The sequence below is a fragment of the Pristis pectinata genome, chromosome 4 (genome assembly GCF_009764475.1).
Source record: "Pristis pectinata isolate sPriPec2 chromosome 4, sPriPec2.1.pri, whole genome shotgun sequence".
In the NCBI taxonomy this organism is placed as follows: Eukaryota; Metazoa; Chordata; class Chondrichthyes; order Rhinopristiformes; family Pristidae; genus Pristis; species Pristis pectinata.
In genome coordinates this window covers 52,467,388-52,493,622 of record NC_067408.1, presented here as the reverse complement: position 1 = coordinate 52,493,622, position 26,235 = coordinate 52,467,388, and the positions used below count along the sequence as shown (strand labels likewise).

At 42.5% G+C, this 26,235-nt stretch overlaps 1 protein-coding gene across 2 annotated transcripts in view; it reads left to right on the top strand.

Moving 5' to 3' along the window:
- LOC127569055 (dedicator of cytokinesis protein 2-like) overlaps window positions 1-26,235 on the top strand; it is a 528,829-nt gene that overhangs the window by 149,466 nt on the left and 353,128 nt on the right. For both annotated transcript variants that reach the window (XM_052013336.1, XM_052013337.1), the window contains exons 22-25: window positions 2,138-2,272; window positions 7,356-7,464; window positions 10,821-10,891; window positions 17,024-17,130. In XM_052013336.1, coding sequence (XP_051869296.1) covers window positions 2,138-2,272; window positions 7,356-7,464; window positions 10,821-10,891; window positions 17,024-17,130 — 422 coding nt within the window. The remainder of the gene's footprint in view (window positions 1-2,137; window positions 2,273-7,355; window positions 7,465-10,820; window positions 10,892-17,023; window positions 17,131-26,235) is intronic.

Sequence of the window (26,235 nt, the reverse complement as noted above, 5' to 3'; positions counted from 1 at the left end):
CACTCTGTGTCCGGCCCTGCACCTAACTACAGACTGTCTTCCTTTAATATGCTAAAGCCTTTCACTGCCTCGTGCAAAAAAACTGCTGGAGGAACTGAGCTGGTCAGGCAGTATCTGTGGAGAGAAAGGAATGGTCGACTATTCCTTTCCCACCAAAGATGCTGCTTGACCTGCTGAGTTCCTCCAACAGTTTGTTTTTTGCTCCATATTCTAGCATCTGCAGTCTCTTGTGTCTTCCCTTCACTGCCCTGACTGTTTTACAAAACATCATTTTACAGAGAACAGATTCAGATTAGTTTATTGCCATATACAACAGGGCACAATGAAAATCCTTGCTCGCATGAAACTCACAGAGTAAACAATATATATGGAAATAATAATAAATACATCAGCGAATGCAAAACAGCAGAATGATGCAAAGATAGTTGTGTAAATTGAAGTAGTGCAAAAAGAAATGCTAAAGTGAGTTTGATGGCTGTATGTCATCTTTCTAGCAGCCTCACTCACAGTCAAAGACAATTAAAGAGTTTATCCGTACCATGTTAAGAAACATGTTCTGGTTACCAGTATAGCTAGCAATTCACTTATTGTTTGATGCTGTGAGGAGGAACTCCACTTAATCTGTTTCTCACTTCTCAAAAGAATGATTTTGTTTCCAGTTCCTGCACTTGGCTTCTGAACCTCCTTTGCTGAAACTCTTTGGCCAAGCAAGGCTAAAGTCCAGAAAAGGGATGGGAGCAAAGGACAAATCTTAAAGAGACATCAAAATCATGCTGAGTTCCTCCAGCATTTTGTGTGTGTTGCTCCAGATTTCAGCATCTCCTGTGTCTTCAAAAACATCTGTCGTCCTGCTCATCACGTAATGTTCTCAAATGGTGCTGGAGTTTCCAACTGGAAGTACATGTCACATCTTTCTGTCTGAAGAATTTCCTCTTTTAGTTCAATATTTAGCTTTTCGTGCATTGTAAATGTGCTCAGGTCACAGGTTAATCAGTTTAAGATTTACTCTTTTCCACACAATGTACTATTTATTTCACTAAGACTACTTACGATCAATACCTTTTGAGATCTGAAAGCTTGAGTGTCCTCAGTTTTTTCTCAAAGTGGTCAGGTTTGTAGCTCCTCTCTGTGGCATTTTGAGGCCTTTAATGCTTTCCTTGGGTCTCAGTAACCTGAAGGTGTGATCTACAGATCCTGCCCAGGTTACGGCAGGGTTCTGTTCCTATGAATTGTTTGCAAGTTGGAAATGCGATCACAAACAGAGTTCCCACATGGCAGAAGACGCCTGCAGCCCTGCAGCAGCCAGCAACTCCTTCCCACCAGTTTCCCAAACACTTGTTCATATGTACAGGGTGTCCATAAATTGGGCATTCATAAGCTAGAGAGGACCTGTGATCTTCACATGTACTGTAAGGCTGATGGTATAAAAGGCACTTCGATATAATTCAGTATTTTGTTTTCTCCAGTAACTTACAACCTCCTTTTCTCAGTACCATCTCTGGTTCAGTAGCAGCACCTTTGCTTCGGAGTCAAAAGATCGGTAGATTCAAATTCACTTTGAGAGACTTAAGCAAAAAATCTGGGCTGACATGTTGGTGCAGTGCTGAAGGATTTCTGTATCGCTGGATGTGCTGTCTTGCGGATGGATCTTAAAAGGAAGCACTGTCTCCCCTCCCAGCTGAATATATAAGATCTTGGAGCACAATTTCAAAATTCTTACCGGTGCTCTGGACAATGTTTATTTCTCAGTGAACATCTCTTAAAACAGATGTTCTGGTTTTAATTGCACTTTTGTGTAGTTGTCCTTGCTGTGGGCAAATTGACTGTTGTATTTCCTATATTAAAGTATTCCAAAAGACTTGATCATTTGAAGAGCTCTGGGCATATAGATGGTCATAAAAGGCACTTTTATTCAGTATTTTATTTTCTCCAGTAAGTGCTGCTTTATCAGTATCTGGACACCAATCCTACAAATTCTCTTAAATTTCTTTCAATATACTAGTAGATATTTCAAGATTAGTTATATCATTTGACGATTTCAAAATTCTGTGTAGACTTAAATCATATTACTGACAATTATACATCTCTATTTAACAAGCCATTCTTTCACTGTTTCGTTCCATGGCTATCATCCTAGAAAGCTGATGACAGTGTTGAAGACCTACCTGGATATATGTTGTGAAGGCAAACAATGTGAACCAATCTTACGGACTTTGAAAGCACTGGAGTACATCTTTAAGTTCATTGTGAGGTCACGATCATTATTTGCACAGTAAGTTCCAGATATTGATTTAATTCATTTATTAATTGATAATTTAACTTTTTATTACCTGAATCCGGCTGCTTGTTTAAAAAAAATATTTCCAGCTTGATTTTTAATAAGTAATGGATTTTTGAAAAAGATTCAGAAGCAGTCAGTATTTAATAAAGTAGATACTTTGAATGTCAGTCAGTCCAAGTACGATGACCGTTTGACTTAAGTTTTTAGAAGGATGTATGGGTGTTCGATCGGAGTGCTTCAATGAATCCCAATACAAAGAGATGAGAAAGAGATGCCAGAACAAACAGTAACTGGAAGAATTATTGACTTGCCCTCAGTAATGAACAATAAACCTTTTAAATAATGAACAGTTGAGTGTGCTTTTCTCTGCATCTATGCTGACACCTTATGATGGAGAATCATTAGGAAAGTCATTATGCATAGTACATAAAAGGACACAGCTACTCAGAAAGCTGCTGCCTCACAGCACCAGAGATTTGGATTCAATCCTAATCTTGAATACTGTCTGCATGGAGATTGCACTTTCTCCCTGTGGGTTTCCTCCCGGTGCTCTGGTTTCTTCCCACATTCCAAATTCATGAGGTTGGTAGGTTAATTGACTACTGTAAATTGCCCTGAGTGTATAGGTGAATGGTAGAATCTGGGGGGAATTGATGAGAATGTAGCAAGAATAAAAAATAGGAATAATGTAGGATTAGTATAAATGGGTGGTTGATAGTTGGTATGGACCTGGTTGTCTGAAGGGCCTATTTGGCACTGTGGCACAGCTAGTGGTGCCTAGCGGCTCCAGTGACCTGTGTTTGAACCTCGCCTTGGATGTCATCTGTGTGGAGTTTGCAAGTTTTAATTCTGTCTGTGTGGGTTTCCTCCAGGTGCTCCGGTTTCCTCACAAATCCCAAAGACGTCTAGGTTGGTAGGTTAGTTGGCCACTGTAATTGCTAGTGTGTAGATGAGTGGTCGAATATGGGGGAAGCTGATGGGAATGTGGGGAATATAAAAAATTGGGATTAATGTAGGATTAGTGTAAATGGGTGGTTGATGGTTGGCATGGACTCAGAGAGCTGAAGGGCCTGTTTTTGTGCTGTATCACTCTGTGGCTCTATTACCAACAACAATCAACAGATGCTGCATATATTAGCTTCCAAGGAGTCATCTTAGCTCTTGTGGTGGATTTCATGTTTCTGAGCCAAACTTCATAGCAACACCAGAGGACGTTAACTAGGAATGATGCTGGGAGACTGTTGTGTTTTCAGAGGATTAGTTCTGCAGTGATCATTTTATTCTGTAGTTCAGTGACCAATAAAGTAACTATACTAGCTGCAACTCATTAAATAGGAATTATATTGAGATGCTTCTGAGGATTGAGAACTGGTTATCACATGGAGGATAGTTGGAATAAATGGATGTTTTCTTTAAATTCGAAAGGTGTAGCTAGTAGAGTGCTCCAAGGTTCAATTATTTACTATCAATATTAAAGACTTTGAAAGTGGATGGAGTGTAAGGTATCTAGGTTTGCTGATGACATGAAAATCGGTGGGAGGGCAGGCTCGATGAAGATATTAGGACTCTGCAACAAATATAGTTAGGTTGAGTAAGTGGGCAAAAATTTGGTAAATGATGTTCATTGTGGGAAAGTGTGAGGTCAGGCATTTGGGTAAGAGGAATCAAAAGGCAGATTATTATCTAAATGGAGAGAGATTGGAAGTGTTAAGAATAGAGGGATGCAGGTGTTCTGGGGCATGAAACAGAAAAACTTAACAGGCAAGTACAGCAAGTAATTCTCTCCGTGTTGGCATGGGTTTCCTCTGGGTGCTCCGGTTTCCTCCCACATTCCAAAGACGTAAAAATTAGGAGCTGTGGGCATGCTATGTCGGCGCCGGAAGAGTGGCGACACTTGCGGGCTGCCCTCAGCACATTCTCAGTAACACAAAAAGACACATTTCACTGTGTGTTTCGATGTACATGTCACTAATAAATAAATATCTTATTATTAGGAGGCAAATGGCATATTGGTCTTGATTGCTAGATGGTTAGAGTTTCAAAATAGAGAAGTAATATGCAGGGTGTTGGTGAGGCCACACTTGGAGTACTGTAAAGAGTTTTGGTTCCTTTATCTAAAAAAGGATACACCAGCGTTGGAGGCAGTCCAGAAGAGAGTCACTGGGCTAATTCCTTGGATGAGACTGTTGTCCTATTCTGTATGGCTATGAAGTTTGAACTATATTCTTTGACTTTTAGGTGAGTAAGGAGGGATCCTGTTAAAACATAAAAGATTCTAGGGCACATAGATGTTGAGGTGCTTTCACTAGCAGGGGAATTTTGAACAAGGAGACATTGTTACCAGATAAAGAGGCAGTCATTTAAAACTGAGGTGCATAGGAATCTCTTCTTGCAGAAGGTGAGGAATCCCTGGAATTCTTGGTCCCAAAGGATTGTAGAGGCTAGATCATTGGGGGTATTTGAAGTTGAGAGAGAGAATTTTTTGAAAGGTTGGGGGAGTGAGGGCTATTTGGAACTGACCCACATAGAAGAAGACTTGAGACCTGGGAGAGATCAACCATGATCATGTTGAATGGTGGGGCAGGCTTGAGCAGCTAGGCGGCCTAATCCTACTCCTATTTTCTTATGTTCTTGCGTGTTCTTGTATGGTATAAAGATGTACATGAATGCATATCATTCATTAATGAGGATAGTGGAGAAGGCAAATTGAATCTGTTTAGAATTTTAAAACAAAAAATAAAGGCCTAGAAATTCTTCTCCACCACACAAAGATGTACGATGAACCCAATGGATCTTTTCTCCCAAACTCCCCACAGCAAATGAGCCCAACTGAAAATTCCTTGAACACTTCATGGCACATAGGGTTTTCCTCTGATACCTTTGCCTTGGTGGAGACGGCTGAAGAACTTAGGTAGTTGGTGAAGCAGTCACAATTTGGAGCTGGGCGAGGATTTGACGGAGAAAGGCCTGGGATGGGTGAGGAGGAGTCAGAACTTTGGGCAGTGGGTAGTGTGGCTTGTGGATCAGATTAAGGCAAAGATTTGTGAGGGAAATCGCAATTGGCTGGAGGTGGAGTCTGCATCGTAATTGGCTGCTAAGGAGCTGTGATCAGTTTCTCTGAGGCATTTTGGAAGACACTTGAGGGGAGAGGACATCTTCACGGTTTCTAGTTGGAAGCAGGCATGAAGGAAGATAGTACCAGTGCCAGCTCCCTGGGGAGAGGGCTTTGTCGAAGTGAAGGGTAACGGTCTCCTCAACAAAACCCTTAGAGAGCATTGGCAGGCATCCCAAAAGCATCAGCTTTATGCAGGGCCTTGCACAGAGCTTGGAGCCCAATCTTTCCAGCAAAGAGGCAAAGTACAATGTGCTTATGGTACTTATAAAGCATGTTCAGCATTGCTAACCTGGCATGAATTTCCAGGCAAGAATGCCTCAGGAAAGAGGAATCAATTACTGCTTTTAAAAGAATATGGGTAAAAAAAATTGAATTTTAGGTCTTGAGCAAAGAAGAAGGGAATAGAAGGAAATGAATCACACTTCATCTTTGAGTTCTCATTGATTTCCAATACACCATCCACACAATTCTCCATTTGGAGAGGACATAGTACAGCACAAGGACAGGTCAGTTGGCCCATTATGTCTGTACCAACCATGATGCTAATTTGAACTAATCCCATCTGCCTGCACGTGGTCTATATCCCCCTATTCCATGCCTGTTCACTTGTCTCTCCAAATGCCTTTTGAACATTGCTATCTTATTTGCTTCTACCACCTCCCCTGGCAAGGCATTCCAGGCAATTACCACTCTCTGTGTAAGACAAAAACTTGTCTTGCATATCTCCTTTAAACGTTTCCCCTTTCACCTTAAACCTATGCCCTATAGTATTTGACATGTCCACCCTGGGAAAAATATTCTAACTATCTACCCTGTCTATGACTTTCATAATTCAGTATACTTCCATTATGTTGCCCCTCAGCTTCCGGCCCTCCAGAGAAAACACAATCTATGTTTGTCCAATCTCTCTATATAGCTTTTACACTCCAATCCAGACAATATCCCGGTGATCCTCTTCTGCACTCTCTCCAACTCCTCCACATCCTTACTGTAAAACGCAACCAGAACTGGACCAGTATTCCAAATGTGGCCGAGCTAAAGTTTTACACAGCTGCCTGTAACTTCCCAACTTTTATACTCAATGCCCTGACCGATGGAGGCAAACATGCCATCCACCATCTTTACCACCCTTTCCATTTGTATTGCCACTTGAGGGAGCTATGGACTTGCACTCCAACATCATTCTAAGTGATGCTAAGTGTCCTGCCATTTACTGTATACTTTACTCAGGCATTTGGCCTCTGTAAATGCATCACCTCACACTTATCCAGATTAAATTCCATCTGCCATTTGTCCACCCATATTTCCAACTGAGCTATATCCTGCTATATCTTTTGATAACTTTCCTCACTGTCCACAACTCCACCAATTTTTGTATCAAAACCATGGATCCCCTCACTTATTGGTTTTTAAGCTTCAAAAGCCAAAACTGGTGTCACTCTGTTGCTGCTTCTGATTAACACTGGAGCTACTGCCTCACAGCCCCAGTTCGATTCTGACTAGCAATGCTGTCAATGTGGAGTTTGCATGTTCTCTCTGAGACTTCATGGGTTTCCTCTGTGTACTCCAGTTTTCTCCCACATCCCAAGGGCATCTGGGTTTGCGGTATAATTGGGCACTCTGTATTTTCCTTTGGGTATAGGTGAATGGTAGAATCTGGGGAGAATTGATGGAAATTTGGGGAAGATAAGAATGGGATTAGTGTAAATGGGTACTTGATGTTTGGTAGGCGAATGAGCCTGTTTCCATGCTGTATGACTCCATGACTGCATAATAAATACAAAAATGCTTTGCGTTATTAATGAAATTTAGGGCTACAACGAACCATCAAGTTCCTTTCTTAGAAATGCTTTACTTATAAATGTTCAGAAATTATTTTCATTTTGTGAAAGATTGTGTCTTATGCTTTAAAAATGGATTTTTGGTCCCCCATCTACAAAACTTTTCTCTTTGTCTTAGACTGTATGAGGAGAAGGAACAAGCCGAGTTTGAAGAATCACTGAAAAAGCTGTTTGAATCCATCAACAACCTGATGAAGAGCCAGCAAGGGACGACAATTCTGCTGCAGGTCAGGCGGCCTCTTCAGACACTACAGATGTAACTTCTTAGGAATCTAGTTATAAGACAATGAAAGAGATTGCTGAACAATTTACCTTCACGTCATAATCTGCTACAGAGAAATAGTCCACGTTCATGTCAATTATCATGGGTTCACCAAAAAAGTCTGTGGGAGGTTATCATCTCTGTAAGAGCTAACCAGTTAACCACCCCGTTCTGTTTCTCTCTATAATCTTAAAGGTCTTTCCCATTTCATGTCTGCAGCTGTTTCCTTTTCAAAAGTTGTCACTGCTTCCATCTGGAATGCACAGCCTGAAAGGATGGGGTGGTGATCACAAATCTGATAAGTGACGTTCAAAAAGGAGTTGGGTAAAGGCTGGAAGGGAAGACTTTTGCAGGTCTGTGGGGAGAGAGGAGAATGGGACAAATCTTTCAATGAGTCAGTGGACTGATTGACATTCATCCATCCTATATCATTTGTGATGATTTGAATGATTAGTTTTGATTGTCAGTCCCCTATCTTCTTTACCTGCCAACTCTCTGACTGTGACGATGTGTATTGGTAGAGCTTCATGAACATGAATCGTTCTTCAAGATGTTGTTCATGTGTTGAACAATGAGACTAGGTAGATTATATGGCGGTGTGGAATAAGGTTATTAGAAAAGATGAACTTTTAGCCTTTCTAGACTTCAGTGATCCATTGATCTCAATCCTATATCCATGCTTAATGCATTCTAAATTTTCCAAAATGCAATTGCTCATGTCCTATCTTGGATGAAGTCCTACCTACCCTTTACATCATTCTTTGCTGACCGATGCTTCCCCTCCCATCATTCCACACATTTAATAGAAAAAAATTCTCATTCTGAAAGGATGAGAGGCCCAAATGAAAGAAATAAGGAAGGGGAGGGAATGTTGAAAGGAAGAAACAGAAAAGGAAAATAGTTTTGGAGAAACCAAAAAAATAATTTTGGAGACCTAACAGAGACACCTGTTGTGATGCAGGGTTTCTACCTGAAACGTTGACAGTTCCTTTCCTCCCATAGATGTTGCTCGACCTTGTGAGTTCCTTCAGCAGACTGTTTCATGCTGGAAAATAATTTTCCCTTTTACGGCCCTTTATCACATTTCAAAATCTCTCACTCAACAAGTACATATTTCATGTTCTGTAATCAGGGACAGTGAAGCAAATGCACTGCACTTTCTTTGTAGAGCACCATATTCTGCATTCTTTTTACTATCTCAATGTTCTTATGTATGCCATGGTCTGACTGGATGGCATACAAACATAATCTTTTCACTGTATCTCAGTACATGTGACAATCATAAGCCAATACCGATACAAGAATATTCTTAGATTTGCTGGAGGTTTAAAAACATAGAACAGTACAGCACAGGAACAGGCCCTTTGGACAATGATGCCTGTGCCGAACACAATGACAAATTAACTCTCTTCTGCCAGCAGATGAACCATGTCCCTCCATTCCCTGCATTTTCACATGCCTAGCTAAAAACCACTTAAATGCCATTATCATATCTGCTTCCACCACTATCCCTGGCACCTGCCACACTCTGTGTGTAATAAAAGCTTATTTTGCAAATCTTTAAATTATCCCTCCCTCAGCTTAAAGCTGCAGTCTGTTCTCCAGTATTTGACATTTCCACCCTGGGAGAAAGACTCTATCTATGCTTCTCATGGTTTTGAATTCATCTGGCAGAATGCCTCATCACCAGAACTCAGCAACAAGCACCAAGACCTTGCTTGGCTGGCAGTGAGAGGGGCCCTCACAGTCAGATCCTTTCTGTACAGACGACGCATCATCCCCAACGCACGCTGGCGCAGGATGGCTATGATGATGAAGAGACGGTCACCCACCTTTTTGCAGACTGTGGATTTGCTAAGAGGGTGTGGAGAGGGATACAAGGGTGGCTGTCTCAGTTCATCCCCAGCAGCTGCCTAACAGATGACTCTCTGATCTACCGGCTGTTTCCAGGGGCACACACTGAGACAGACATCAGATGCTGCTGGAAGGTCATCAACTCGGTGAAGGACACCCTTTGGTCTGCCTGAAACTTGTTGGCTTTCCAGCACAGTGAGATGTCTGTAAGGAAATGCTACCAACAGGCACACTCCAGGCTGCAGGAGAACGTGATGAAGGATGCATTGAAGCTTGCTGCAGCCAACACATAGGATCTGTGGGGAAGGACCACAATCTAGGCTCCTTCCGCTATCACGTGTGGAGCAGTTGAGTCGGATGGGGAAGCCCCTCAAACAATGAAAGGGTGTATCACTCCAGGGGTTCACATAAGTGGTAACAGTGCTATGGTTTTAGAACATAAGTTAACACTACTGAATATAATGATCATGAATGTAAGAGTTTTGCATTGTTTCTTCTTTTGTATATTTTTTTGTTATGAATGAAGTTTATTTTTGAAATATATAAAAAAAAACTTCTATCAGGTCTCTCTTCAGCCTCTAATACTCCAGAGAAAACAATCTAAGTTTGCCCAACCTCTCCTCATAGCTCAAACCCACTAATACAGACAGCATCCTGGTAAACTCTTCAAAGCCTCCACCTCCTTCACATAATTACCACCCTATCTACTTGTGTGGCCAATGCTTCCCCTCTCATAGATGTACGTAGAAAATAGAACATAACAGCACAGTACAGGCCCTTTGGCCCATGATGTTGTGCCAACATCTTATCCTGATTTAAGATCTATCTATCCCTTGCCTCCCACATAGCCCTCCATTTTTCTATTATTCATGTAGCTATCTAAGAGTCTTTTAAATGTAGTTGAAATAGCACTTCTGAGTGAAAAACAAACTGCTGGAGGAACTCAGTGGGTCAGGCAGCATCTGTGGAGGCAAAGGGATGGTTGATGTTTTGGGTCGAGACACTGCCTGTTTGCAATTAATAAGTTACAAAGGCAGTGAACAAAGCCTGAGCAGAAATTGAAATTCTAGGGCCTTGTTAATCCAAGCCTGAACATTGTGATGGGCATGCAAAACTACCAAGCTTCCATTCTCCAAGATTCGACTGAAATAAAAATCAGTTCACTTAAAATTGGTGTCCGAGGGGAATCAGAAGTAGTAATTAATCTTGGGCTGTTCAGTCCTCCTATTAAAATGGTGAGCACGTTAGAAATGCTGTAAGGATGTTTCGTAACCTTGGAGGAAGAATGTAACAAGCCTGCAGAGGTTTAAAGAATGCTTCAGAATCAGACGAAACACTGACGGCTTCAATACACAAGTTATTGTCAGCCCATCAGTTCTCAAGCTGTGAAGACAATTGATGTCTGTGAACTGTAGGCTTGTAAGGCTTCACTAATTCACTTTTTTTTATTCTTTTCCCTGATCCCAGGTTGCGTCTTTGAAGTACTTACCCTCTGTGCTGCATGATGTTGAGACAGTCTTTGACGTCAAATTATTGAGGTAAGATACAGCCCGCTGAAGAGGCACTGTCTTTATGGAGAAGACATTCCATGTCACTTTTCAGTCTTCAGTCAGAAATGGGAAGGCTTAAAAGGATTTGAAGAGCTATACAAATGCACATAGAATCATTGCGCAATACAGCACGGAAACAGGCCTTTTGGCCCAAATCCTCCATGCCGTCCAAGATGCCCATCTAAGCTACTCCCATTTGCCCGTGTTTGGCCCATATCCCTCTAAGTCTTTCCCATCCATATACCTACCCAAGTGTCTTAAAAGTTGTTATTGTACCTGCCTCAACCACTTCCTCTGGCATCTCATTTCCATATATGCACCACCTTTTACATGAAGAAGTTGCCCCCCAGGTCCCTTTTAAATCTCTCCCCTGTCACCTTAAACCTATGCCCTCTAGTTATTGATTCTCTTTCCCTGGAAAAAGACTGTGTGCATTTACCCTAACAATGCCCCTGATAATTTTATACACCTCTATAAGGTCATCCCTCAGTCTCCTATGCTCCAGTGAATAAAGTCCTAACCTACCCAACCTCTCACTGTAACCCAGGCCCTGGAGTCCTGGCATCATTCTCTTAAATCTTCTTTGCACTCTTTCCAGCTTAATGATGTCTTCCTCTAATGTCATCTCAAAATCCTTATCACAATAGATTTTTTTTAAAATCTGGAGGTGAAGGACGACATATCAGATGAGATATGAGAAATAACATATCAGCCATAGCGTCATAGAGAGATACAGCATGGAAACCGGCCCTTTGGCCCACCGAGTCCATACTCTCATGAACTACCCAATCGGACTAATCCTATATTAACCCATTTTTGTTATTCTCTCCACATTCTCATCAAGTCCCCTTTGTTTCTACCACTCATCCACACACAATTTACTGTGGCCAATTAATCTACCAGCCTGCACACCTTTGCGATGTGAAGGGAAACCAAAGCACCGTGGGAATCCACAGAGTCACAGGGAGAACATGCAAACGCCACATAGAAAGCACTCAAGGTCAGAACTGAATACGGGTTGCTGGCTCTATGAGACAGTGCCTTTACTAGCCGTGTGCCAAGTATTCACCACTAACCAGATCAGGCAAATATCAAAAGGACCTTTTTGAAACAAGATGTTATTGATTCAAAGTTTCAAAGATTCATTCATAGATTCCGAGAACTATGCAGCACAGAAACAGGCCTTTGGCCCAACTTGTCCATGCTGATAGACGTAGATAGGTGCTGACCAAGGCACCTAGCTACGCCATCCCACTTACCTGTGTTTGACCCTTATCCCTCTAAACCCTTCCTATCCATGTCCTTGTCCAAATGTATTCTGAACGTTTAATTGTACCCACCTCTCCCACCTCCTCTGGCCGTTCGTTCCATATACCTGCCACACTCTGCGTGAAAAATCCCCTTTAAATCCCCTGTCACCTTAAACCTTTGACTCTAGTTATAGACTCAATAACACTTCCCAGGCCTCTGCCATTCATGGTGTATTGTCCTGCCCTGGTTTAACTTCCCAAATTGCATCACTTCACACTTGTCCGAGTTAAATTTCATCAGCCATTCTCTTTCCCACTTTCCCAGTTGATCTAGGTCCTGTTTTAACCTTAGGCAATACTATCCTCTGTACCACCAATTTTGCTGTAATCTGCAAATGCACTAATCATGCCACCTACATTCTCTTCCAAAACACTAATATATCTAATGGACAATGAAGGACCCAGCACTGAGCCCTATGGCACACCACTGGTTACAGGCCTCCAATCTGAAAAACAACCCTCCACTACCACCCTCTGATTCTTACCACCAAGCCAATTTTGTATCCAGTTTGCTATCTCACCCTGGATCCCCTGTATTCTAACCTTCTAAAATAGCCTACCGTATGGAATTTATCGAAGGTGTTGCAAAAGTCCGTGTAGACAACATCCACCACCCTGCCAAGTCAATCCTCTTGGTCACCTCCTCAAAAAATCTCATTCAAGTTTATGAGATATGATCTCACATGGATAAAACCATGCTGACTATCCCTAATCGGTTCTTATCTTTCCAAATGTAAATAAGTCCTGTCCCTCAGAATCCCTCCCAGCAACTTCCCCACCAATGATGTAACTCTCACCAGCTGTAGTTCCCTGACTTGTCCTTGCAGTCCTTCTTAAATAAAGCCATCCTCCATCCTTCTGGTACCTCATCCATGGCTAACAAAGATACAAAAATATCTAGCAGTGCCTCCCTTGCTTTCTACAACGTCCAAGGATGCACCTGGACAGGGCACAGGGACCTATCCATCTTTATGCTCTTCAGGACCACCAGCATCTCTTTCTCCTTAATGTTAATATGCATCAGGATATCAATGTTCTCTTCCCTGAACACACTAGTTTCCGTGTCCTTCTCCATGGCACACGTAGTCGAGAAGTATTTATTTATCTCCCGTGGCTCTACACATAGATTACCACTCTGGTCTTTGACGGGACACACTCTTTTCCTAGTTACTCTTTTGCTTTAAATATACATATAGAATCTTTTAGGGTTGTCCTTTACCTTATTTGCCAGGGATATCACATTCAAGACCATAAAGATTTTGAGTGTGGAGGTGAAGCAGCCAGTCTGTGTGCAGGTGATTGCCCTTGTCTGCAGTTTCCCTGTTTGCCCTGAACCCTCTTTATTTTACAATACAAAAATCACACGCATGACAGTTTGATTGATGCACCCTCCCTTTGATTGTGCCATCTTGTCTGTCTGCTGTGAGTCTGTGAAATGTCTCCTTTTTGTGTCACTTCCTAAAGTCCAGACTTAAGGTGAACCTCGAATTGAATTATCACAGTAAATATCACCTGCTCCACTATGATACCCCCAAAGCACCCACTGTCTCTTTCCCTGAAATGTGTTTTGGTAGGAATTTTTGGCTCATCAAGATGAGAGTTGTCACTGTTCCTGAATAGAATCCTGTCCATTTCTGGCGACCCATTGTTGGCTATCTCTCGTCTCAACTCTTAGTCCTGATGCAGGGTTTTAACAAGAAACATCGACAATTCCTCTCTCCCCACAGATACTACTCAGCCTGCTGAGTTCCTTCAGCAGATTGTTTGTGACTTTCCATTGCAGATGTATATTGTCAGAACCAATGACTCTCAGATGAAGCAGAGTTGGAGGCTGAATAACCCTCCCTCTCCTCTACCCCAAACATTGCTCAGTGCTAATGTTGGAAACATCCACTCCCAGCTCACTTGGGAGAGGGGAGGGGAGGGATTTGGGGAGAGATAGTAGAGCCACTGCCTCACAGCTCCAGAGACCTCAGTTCTATTCTGACCTTGGGTGCTGTCTGTCTGTTTGCACATTCTCCTTGTGACCGTGTGGATTTCTCCTGCATGCTCCGGTTTTCTCCCACATCCCAAGACGTGGGTTGGTAGGTTAACTGTCCACTGTAAATTGCCCCTAGTGTGTGGATGAGGGATGGAATCTGGGGGGAGTTGGAGGTAATGTAGGAAGAATAAAATGAGATTAGTGTAAATGGGTACTTGATGGTTAGCACAGATCCAGTAGGCTGAAGGGTCTTTTTCCGTGCTGTATGACTCTATGATATTCCCATTTCTCAGCACAACTTTCACTGAGATTGCCAATTAATTGCATATTAGAGGCAGGCTTTTTGTTTTGTTGTAGTGTCTTTGCTCTTGCGACTTATTTCACAGAACATCCTTTCAGCTAACAGACATTGGGGAGTTTGATTTCATTGTTCTGGGCTGGCTTACAACTCACCTCCCAGTGGTAAAAGTCAATTGAGGACAATTTCAAAACAAGTAGCTCATTTTTATTTCTTTACTCTCAGCTGGTTGTTATGATCTGGAATGCACTGCTCAAAGAGTGGTGGCTGCAGATTCAATAGTAACTTTTAAAAGGGACGAAGAAATACTCAAGTGGTGCATCATTCAAGGATTCTGAAAACATTGTTAGGATTAACGATAAACTCTCAATGTACACTTAAAGTTGAATCATGTGATGAGAATGACCTCAAATATGAATATTTTATGCCTTGGAAAGTTTCTCTCAAGGCTTACAGAGCAGCAGAAAACAGAATTCCTTTAAACGTTCATTAAGAATGAACAAACATGATAACTGAAATGGGTTCAATGCAAGCACTACAAATAACATAAGGCATTGTCAGATGATTATATAACGTAAAATATTACAAAATGTAGTGCTCTAATATAATCTCTGAACCTGTGACCCCTGCATTATAGCTGTTTGAGTAATGGAAATTCGCCTTTCTATAATTCACAAATTATGACCCAAAATTTGAGATATGGTATAAAATTCACCCTCACTGAATTTATTTAAAAAAAAAGGTGGACACAATTTTTTTTTCTTCTTGCATTTCTGGATGGATGCATGCAGAGATGGCGCGGCTTCACGTTCTGGAAAATCGCGATATGGTCTGTTTTCTAGGAATGCAACCCTTCCCGTACTGTTGCCTGTAACTGAAGGTTCTTACACAGCATTAACCTTTAACACTGAATGGCACTTACTCTGAGCACAACTTATTCCAGCAAGGGAGCTCATTTCCAAATGAGCAGTGGAACAGTTCTGTGCACTGTCCCCTTGCACGTTTCTCAAGTTTATCTGAACCCTCCTTATTCTATAATACCAAGATGAAACCAGTGACAATTTGAATGATGCAACCTTCCCTTTGATTGCACCATCTTTATCCTAACCTCCTGCCATTCCTGTATCAGTGAATTAGTCTATCGTCCTTTCAAGAGACGGTCATCCTTTTTGATGTTTTGACCATTGTCGTATAAAGGTGTTTGGCTGGGAGATGTTCTGGATTTGTCAGCATTTTGAAGGCTGAAAAATGGGGTTTGCCTTGACAATTATTTGAGCATTAACATCTCCAGTGGAGCCACGATTGCTGCTTCTCTGTGGATTTGAATGTTTTGTTGACGACCAGGCCATGGGGGTTCAGGGAAGGAAGCAGGCTGTTCATTTCCTTAAGTTCACAGCCTGTTTAAAAAGTTAATTTCAGATCCCCTTGGTTCCTCACAGCTTGCTGAGATGTGAAGCATGGTCAGTTTAAGTCTGCGAAGGCTGCCTGACCCCTCTTACTGCCGGTTTATTTTGAGTTGCAGGTTTGGCTATAAGTGCTAATAAACAGATAGGGTTGCCTGCTGTGCTCTACGAGTTTATGCTGCAATTTGACATGACCAGCATAATCAATGAGTAACAAACCAGAAGTGTTCATAATGTGACCCAGCTGAGGAATGCCCTCCTACCTGAGACAAAATGAGTTGCTCTTTCTCACTTCTTTTAGGTTGATACCATCAGTTGTACCAGCAGGTTTATTAAGTCAGGTAATAGCCAACACTGTCCTCGTTCTTTATTATTAACCTATTCAAGGACTGAATGGACAGAAATATTTATACAGCAGCTTAATGCTTTAAAATCAAGTAGATGAAGCAGCACATTTTAGGTATTGTCACTGTCCTAATGCAGCAAATAAGAACCAGCACATACCAAGGTCCTGCAAGCAGGAATAAGATGAATGGCATATTCTATTTTCCACATTTCCTTACAACATAGAAGGAGGCTATTTGGTCCATTGAGTTTACACCGGTTCACAGAGCAATCCCATCCCCCCACTGATTTACCCTGTACCCTATTATTCTCATATCCCCATCAACCAAATTCTATGACTCGCCTACACACCAGGAGCAATTTACAGCAGCCAGTTAGCCCACTAACCCCGCACATCTTTGGGATGTGGGAGGAAACAAGAGCTCCCAAAGGAAACCCATGCAGTTACAGAGAGAACGAACAAACTCCACACAGACAACACTGGAGGTCAGGATTAAGCCTGGGTCACTGGAGCTCTGAGGCAGGGGCTCTACCAACTGCACCACTGGGTGCCTTGTGTCAATCATTTCTTGGTCCTGTTGATTGAAGAGTGTATGTTTATCAGGGCACCAGCAAATCTCTCACATGGCATGGGATCTTTTCAGTTCACCTGTGCTGGCAGTCAGGGTTTTAGTTTAACAGCCATTTCCCATTCTGCCAGCCTAGCTGTAAACAATACTGGTCTTAATTATATCCTCAAGTCCTACGGTGGAGATGAACAGTGTCTTGTCTCTTTCTCTGCAGCCAGCTCCTATTGGAGTTTTACACTGGTATCCCACCCAATAAGTTACAGAAACAGAAGATCCAGTCCCTGACTGATATTGTACGGAGTGAGCTCTTCAAGAAGAAAGGTAAGTCAGTCACAATGGATCTGAGGTTGGTAGAGGAGTGGGGTGGTGAGGACAGTGGGGTACAGGAGGAGCCGAAGTGAAATTATACTCTGTGGAGAGAGAAACAGTGTTAGTATTTCAGTTCAATGATCATTCACTGGAACTGGGAAATAGAAATTAAACATGTTTGAAATTGCAAAGATTGAGAGGTGGAGAGAATGAAAGGGATGTTTGTGATAGGGTGGAGATGAAGAGATTGGCTCAGGGGGTGATGCTACCAGCTGAGAATGCGTAGTGATAACTTACTACTTGCAGCTGATCTGTCTGGAATGGATGAGAACAGAGGAGAGAAAAAATAAACAGTCTGGAATGGTGAGATGTAGACATAGGAAACCAGGAGTAGACCTTACAGCCCTTTGAGGCCGCTCTCCCACTTGATGCAACTGCAGCTGGTACTCTGTCTCAATATCATATTCCTGCTCTCTCCCTATACCCCTTGATGCCTTGAATGTCAAGAAATCTATTTACCTCATTGTTAAGTACATTAATCAACGGCCTCTGAAGCTTCTGAGGTAGAGAATTCCACATGTTCTCCACCTCTGAGTGAACAGATTTCTCCTCATCTCAGTCCTAGATATCTTACCTCATATCCCAAGACTATGACCTCTGGTTCTAGATTTCCCCAGCCAGGAGGAGAGAAAAAAAAGGAAAAATAGGGGAAAAGGGACAGAAGGGTAGTGGTTTCCAGAAGTTTGAGAATTCAATGTTTCTTTCTCTGCCCCTGATCCAACTGGCCCCCATCACCTTATGTCTTTCCCCCTCCCCACCCTCTCCCTCTCCCTCTCCCTCTCCCTCTCCCTCTCCCTCTCCCTCTCCCTCTCCCTCTCCCTCTCCCTCTCCCTCTCCCTCTCCCTCTCCCTCTCCCTCTCCCTCTCCCTCTCCATCTACCTATCACCCACACATTCCTCCCATTGGTTCCCCTCCCCACCTCCATCCCCTTTATGCCATGTTTCACCATCCTCTCCTATCAGATTCCATCATCTTCAGCCCTTTGTCACTTCCACCTATCACCTTCCAGCTTTTGACATCTCCAGCCCTCATCTGCCTATCACCTGCAAGCTCTTGCTCCACCCCATCCCTCCACCTTTTTATACTGGCCATGTCCCCCTTTCCAGTCCAGATGAAGGGTCTCGACCTGAAACCTCGACTGTCCATTTCCCTCCATAGAAGCTGTCTGACTTGTTGGTTCCTCCAAGTTGCTTCTAGTGAATACAGGCCCAGTTATTCCAATCTCTCCTCCTTTAACAGTCCCATGACTCCAGGAGTCATTATGGTGAATCTTTGTTGCACTCGCTCTATATCCGTTCTCAGGTAAGGAAGCTGCACAAAGCATTCCAGGTGTAGTCACACCAAGGCTCTGTATGATTTGTAGCAAATATGCTTTCTCCTCTCCTCAAAACCTCTTGCAGTAAAGACCAACATATCATTTGCTTCCTTAACTCTCTTCCTTCACCTGCAGGTTGCTTTCAGTGACTTGTATACAAGGACAACTAAATCACATTTTACATCAACATTTCCCAGTTCTGTCACCATTGAAGTTTTACTCTGCCTTTCCATTTTTCTTACCAAGGTGGTTAGCATCACATTCATCCACGTTATACTGTATTTGCCCGCTCACTCAATTTGTCTAAATTGCTGTGAAACCACTTTGCATCCTCCACAAGACTCACAATCCCACCCAGTTTTATATTGTCAGAAAACATAAAATTGTCACATTCGGTTTCCTCTTTCAAATCATTGACATCTATTGTGATTAGCTGCGGCCCAAGCACTGATCCCTGTGGTAACCCATCAGTCAGTGCTTGCAACCCTGAGAAAGGAAGCAGGGTAGGAGGAGGTGTGGTTGAGAGAGTCTGCAATGGAAGTTGTTTGCTAATACCAAAACACTCGACGTTGGTAATTTTATTTTCATTGCATGGCATGGGGAAAATTCATTTATGACAATGTGTGTGCTCTAAACAATGGGAAGATTCCTGGAGAGGGCCAGCTTTTATGGTCACCTGAACTTAATGGCTAGAAAGACCTCCGGCCACATTTAATTCAACACAGGAATTGACTTTCACATTAAATCTCACTGACAACAAGGGTAAAAGACCAGATGACCATAATAGTTGGGGTATAACTAAAGATCAATACAATTCTCCTCTGATTGTGGTTCATGTTTGCTTGCAGTTGTTAGCTGCAGTTCCATCTTTTTATCTGTGTGCAAATTTGACTTGATCCAGTTTTTAACTATCTGCAGAATCTGAGTGATGTGACAGCAGTGACGATATTATGATACAGCTCCATTAACTGTGCAATAATCACTAAACTGTACTGGTCATAGATTTTCTTTCACTACTGCACATGATGTTTTTCAACCTTGAATGTCATAAGCAGTTACATCCAGTAAATACTCTGTTATCCACTGATTATTGGTTTCAATAACATTTCTACTTAGTAAAGTCAACATTTGCCCAGAGCAGTGTACAGTATATTACAGAGAGCAGAGGTGGGGCTTGTGTGCATACTGGCCTTGAATGCAATCATGCATTCTCCAAAATATGAGTTAGGGATAGCTCAGTTCTTTTCTTTGGGCTGGAGCAGATCACACCAATCTAGCCATAATTCAGAGCTAATTTATCTGTTTTGAACAGCAGGGCAGATGGAGGAACTTTGCAGCAAGTGGAAGTGGGAATATTTTGTTCATTGTTATTTTTTTGTTGGCCAGAACAATAGGAGTGTTGCACAGTGACTTAACTCCCAATGCATCCACAGTAATCAACATGGGCACAGGTTTCAAAAGTAGTGTGCTATCAGCATCGGCATAGGAGTCATTGAGGTTGCAAAGGGAAAAATGAAAAGATGCCTCGGGTTAGAAATGCCATCCAGAGTTTATAGAATACACAGCACCAGACATTTTCATCATCCCCTCCAGTCATTTTGAGGTCTGTAGGGATAAATCTGGTCAGACATTAGCAAAGCAGTTTCTGAAATTGTCAGGCAGAATGTTGCATTCACTTCATGAGTCATGGCTCAGTCTGATGTGGCCCAAAAAAATAATGTGGTGTCTGAAAGTATTCTGTAGATAATTCAAGTTGTAAGTATTTTCTCTTCCTTTCCCTCTGCCTGTGAATTGTCATGACAAGGTAATAACACGGTGACACTCACTCACAGAATAAATACAAGCCCGTATCCAATTTGACCATCACTCTCAATGTAATCAGCAATCTACAATTGTGGATGCAGGTACAGCAAATAATTTGGAAAGCTAACAGAATATTATTGTTTATTGCTGGTGGAACTGAATGCAAAAATAGGGAGATTACGATTCAGTTATATAGGGCATTGGCAAGACCACACCTGGGGTACTTTGCACAGCATTGAATCAGAATCAGGATCAAATTTACTATCACTGACTTATATGACATGAAATTTGTTGTTTTGCAGCAGCAGTACAGTGCAAGACATAAAAGTACTATAAATTACAAAAAATAAATAAATAGTGCAAAAAAATCTGATGGTGGAGAGGAAGAAATTGTTTCTGAATCACTGAGTGTGGGTCTTCAGGCTGCTGTACCTTCTCCCCAGTGGTAGTAATGAGAAGAGGGCATGTACTGAATGGTGAGGGTCCTTAATGATGGATGCTGCTTTCTTGAGGCACTGACCCTTGAAGATGTCCTTGATGGTGGGGAGGGTTGTGCCCATGATGGAGTTGGCTGAGTCTACAATCCTCTTCAGTCTCTTGCGATCCTGTGCATTGGAGCCTCCATGCAGGCTGTGATGCAACCAGTCAGAATTTGTAAGATTCTTTGGTGACATACTAAATATTCTCAAATTCCTCACGAAGTAGAGCCACTGGCATGTCTTCTTCATGATTGCATCAATGTGTTGGGCCTAGGACAGATCCTCTGAGATGTTGATGCTCAGAAACTTGAAGCTGCTCACCCTTTCCACCGGTGACCCCTCAATGAAGTCTGGTTCTCCCGACTTCCCCTTCCTGAAATCCTCAATCAATTCCTTGGCCTTGCTGACGTTGAGTGTGAGGTTGTTGTTGCAACACCACGCAACCAGCTAATCTGTTTCACTCCTGCATGTCTCCTCATCGCCATCTGAGATTCTACCAACAACAATGGTCTCCTTATTTAAGGAAGGATGTTAATACATTGAAAGCAGTTCAGAGAGTAATACTTGTCAAAGGTGGGTTGTCTTATGTGGAAAGTCTAGACAAGCTAGAAGAGTGAGAAGAGATGACAGGGTGAATGTTTCCTCATGTGGGAGAATCCAGAGCTAAGGGATCACTGTTTAAAGATAAAAGTTATTTACCTAAAACAGAGGTTACAACATAGAACAATTACAGCACAATTCAGGCCCTTTGGCCCACAAAGCTGTGCCGAACATGTCCCTACCCTAGAAATTACTAGGCTTACCCATAGCCCTCTATTTTACTCAGCTCCATATACCGATCTAACAGTCTCTTGAAAGACCCTATCGTATCAGCCTCCACCACCATCTCCGGCAGCCCATTCCACACACTTACCACTCTCTGAGTAAAAAACTTGCCCCTGACATCTCCTCTATATCTACTCCCCAGCACCTTAAACCTATGTCCTCTTGTGGCCACCAATTCAGCCCTGGAGAAAAGCCTCTGACTATCTACCCTATCAATACCTCTCATCAGCTTATACACCTCTATCAGGTCCCCCCTCATCCTCCATCTCTCCAAGGAGAAAAGGCTGAGTTCCCTCATCCTGCTTTCATAAGGCATTCTCCGCATACCAGGCAGCATCCTTGTAAATCTCCTCTGCACCCTCTCTATGGCTTCCACATCTTTCCTGTAGTGAGGTGACCAGAGCTGAGCACAGTACTCCAAGTGGGGTCTGACCAGGGACCTATATAGCTGCAACAATACCTCACAGCTCCTAAATTCAATTCCCTGATTGCTGAAGGACAATACGCCATATGCCTTCTTAATCACAGAGTCAACCTGCGCAGCCGCTTTGAGCGTCCTATGGACACGGACCCCAAGATCCCTCTGATCCTCCACACTGCCAAGAGTCCTACCATTAAGACTATATTCTGCCAACATATTTGACCTACCAAAATGAACCACTTCACATTATCTGGGTTGAACTGCATCTGCCACTTCTCAGCCAAACTCTGCATCCTATCTATATCCCTCTGTAACCTCTGACAGCCCTCCAAACTATCCACAACACCCCCAACCTTCGTGTCATCACGATTAATTACAAGCTGTAATTGAAAGCTGAGGATAAAATGTGGACCACATCAGGATTTGTAGGTGATAATTTTTCCTCTGTGGGCCATGAAGTAATTGGAACATTCTTTCTCAAAGGCTGGTGGAAGCAGACTCTTTTAATGTTTTTTTTAAGGCAGAGGCAGGTAGATTCTTGGTAAGTGATGGGCTGAAAGGTTACTGTAAATGGATGGGAATGTAGAGCTGAACTTACAATCGGATCAACTGTGATCTGATTAAATGGTGAAGCAGTCTCCAGGGACCTGCTCCTGCTCCTGCTCCTAAATCAAATGTTCGTATGTACAGATTTACTTCTATTGGATAAATCTGTTCCACTGCCTCGCCAGCAGCTCATTAATGCCATACTATCAATTGCAAACTGATCAGTGTCACTTTCCTATAATCCATTCAGCATTGAATTAGAAGCAGTTAATATTTATCTAGAGAAGAAGGCAGTCTTAGAATATGAATTTTGTTTAAGTAAATCTGGAAATAAATTAGTTGAGTGATCCATGAAGCTGTTGGATTGTTCTGAAAAGACTACCCCAGCTGACTGAAGTTCTTTAGCAGAAGAAACCCATTGTCCTATATGGGACTCTAGTCCCCAGTCAGAATGTCTTTCTACTGGGGTGCTGCAGTGGGACAGTTAGTAGAGCTGTTGCCTCACAGGTCCAGCAACCTGGGTTCGATCCTGACCTTTGGTGCTGTGGGTCTGGGATTTGCAATGTTATGCCTGTTATCTGAACTCTGGTCACAGAGTCATACAGAGGCAGGCCCTTCAGCCCACCGAGTTTGTACTGACCATCAACCACCCATTTACACTAATCCAACATTAATCCCATTTTTTATTCTCCACTCATCAGATCCCCCCAGATTCTACCACTCAACCACATAATAGAGGCAATTTACAGCAGCCTGTAAATTGTAAATTAATTTACCAATCCACATGTCTTTGGGATGTGGGAGGAAACTGGAGTACCCGAATGCAACCCAAGCAGTCACAGGGAGATTGTGCAAACTGTGCACAGCACCCGAGGTCAGGATTGAACCTGCGTCTCTGGCATTGTGAGGCAGCGGCCCTAGTAGCTGTGCCACAGTGCTGCCCCACATCTTCCCGCATCCCAAAAACGTGAGGGTTGGTAGGTTAATTGGCCACTATAAGTTTTGTGGTGTGTAGGTGAGAGGTCGAATCTGGGGGGAGTTGATGAGAATGTGGGAGAATAAAATGGGATTAGTCTAAAACAGATGCTTGATGGTCGCTATGGACCTGGTGGTCTGAAGAGTCTGTTTCCATGTGTGACTTGACTGTTCTCTGCAACTGTTATTCTTACAATCCTTCTTAAAAGTCATTTGGTCCAAGGAGAAGACCCTTCAGCACTGATACACCTGTATTAAGGAAACTCAGGCTTGCTAGTAATATTCATGTCCCAGTTATTACTATAGCATTTGTATAAATAGACCATTTGTGCAACATTTGTGTGACATTTTCCAACAATTCCTCTCCCCTAGATATACTTGGGTTAAACAAGGAAGCTAGCTCCAAAACTGTTGGACTCTGCTCACAGAGTGGAGTCTCATCAGTGGCAGAATAGTCTGTCTGCAAAGATCAGTGTGCCAGATTCACAGCACTCTTAATTTTATGGCAATTGATTTTAATCACCAGTCATGGGAATGATACTAATGAAGTGCATTAATCTTTGAGTTGCACTTCTCATGGAGAGATGCATTGTACACTGGAATGAATCTTGCAATTTTGGGGACTGTTAAAGCATCATATAGTTTCCAAATCTGGCAGTGTTGTGCAGATGATCAAACTAAGTCCCTATTACACAGCTTTGACCATTTCTGTCTCCATTTATCATTGTAGCCATGAACAAATGTTGAGTCAGGAGGTTGTAGGTTCAAATCCTGTCTAAGAGTCTGGAACATATAATCTGGGCTACATTCCAGAGCAGTAATGAAACCTACACTGTCCAAGGCACTGCTCTTTAGATGAGATCTTAACCTGAGACCCATCTGCCCTCTCAAGTAGATATGGAAAACTAATGTTGTCCTGCCAAGTATTTATTCTTTTATCAACATCAATTGGACAAATGGACCAGTCATTTTCTCAGTGCTGTTTTCGGTACCTTCCAACATTCAAAGTGACTAGGGCTGCACTTCCAAAATTCTGCATCGGACATAAGGTGCTTTGGGCGATAGAGATAAAATGAGTTAAACAACTCCAACATCTTTCCTTCTATGTTTCAGCCAGTCCCACTTCTAACCACATTGATGGTTATCCCAACTAAAAACAGGCAATGTTGGAAATAGTCAGCAGGTCACTTGGGTCAAGGTCCTTTCATCAGAACTAGGTAAGGTTAGGAATAATACAAATTTAAAGTTGCTGAGTGAGGGGGAGAAGGAGAGAATAAAAGTGAAGGACTAGGGTGGTGGACAGGACAGAACATGTGAAACTAGTGGTGGTGCTGGCAGAGAGAAGGTGGTAACAAACGTTGTGTCTGAGGGAGGTGTAAATAGGAGGAGATGAATGAAATCTGAGAATAAAACAGCGCTGGGAATATGAAATGCTCAAATAATATGCCAGGTGAACTGAAATTGTTGCATTCAGTGTTGAGACCTGAAAGCTGTCATACGGCAAGTCAGATGATGAGTTGCTCTTTCTCAAGTTTGCATTGAGCTTTGTTGGAAAAAGTTAAAAAGGTCAGAGTATGAATGGAATAGAGAGTTTGTATTTGTTTTCCCCCAATGTAGAGGAGACACATTGTAGGCACTGAATACAGTACACTACATTGGAAGAAATACAAGTGAATTGCTGTTCTGTTTGAAAGGAGAGTTTGTGTTCCTTAACAACAGGCAGTGAAGAGGTAAAGGGGCATGTGTTGCATCTCCTATGATTGCAAGGGATGGTGCCATGTGAAAGGTAGTGGGCATTGATGGAGCTGGAAGGAAAGGTCCCTTAGAACTCGGAAGGAGGAGAGGAAAGGAACAGACGTTAGGTGCTGATGTCTTGTTGGAGCTGGTAGAAATTACAGAGAATGGTGGGGTGGAAAGTGAGGAGAAGGGGAATCCTATCCTTGTTCTGGGTGGGAAGAGAGAGTGTGAGAGCAAAAATGCAGGAAATGGGACAGACATGGTTGAGTGCCCAGTGAATTATGGCTGAGGCAAATGGAAGTCGTATTGGAAGCACCAATGGGGAAGATGATGTCTTCGGAACAGATTCAATGGCAGCGAGGAAACTGGGAGAAGGGGATGGAGTCCTTAGAGGAAGCAGGATGGCAGCAGATAGAGGCAGGGAATCTATGGGAGTCTCTGTGCTTGCAGTGGATACTAACCTCTGTCCTGAAATCGAGATGGACAATTCGAGGAAGGGAAGAGAAGAGTGAAATATCGACTGTGTGAAAAGTACGAGCAGAGTGTAAGTTGGCAGCTAAGCTGATGAAATTTTCCAATTCTGTGCAATCAGCACCAATATAGTTCTCAATGTACTGGAGAAAGAAGTGGCAGGGCAGGGTTTGCTGCTGTTTGATTAGTACAGAAACAAGGATTTTTCCACATTTTTCACAAAAAGACATGCATAGCTCAGACCCTGTCTTGGCTAACTTGATAGTTTTAACTAGTTGTTATATAATCCTCGAAGGAGTCAACAATGCTTCATTAAATGTTTAATTTTGTGACCATAATAAGCAGAATATAAAATATAGCATATTGAAGCTAATCTGAAGTATTTCAAGCCAGGGTTCTAAACCTTTCAGAAACAGTTGAACCTCGTTGAGTTATGATGTCAGTGCATCCTTGAGGCAGCGCAGATTTGATGACACATTCACAAC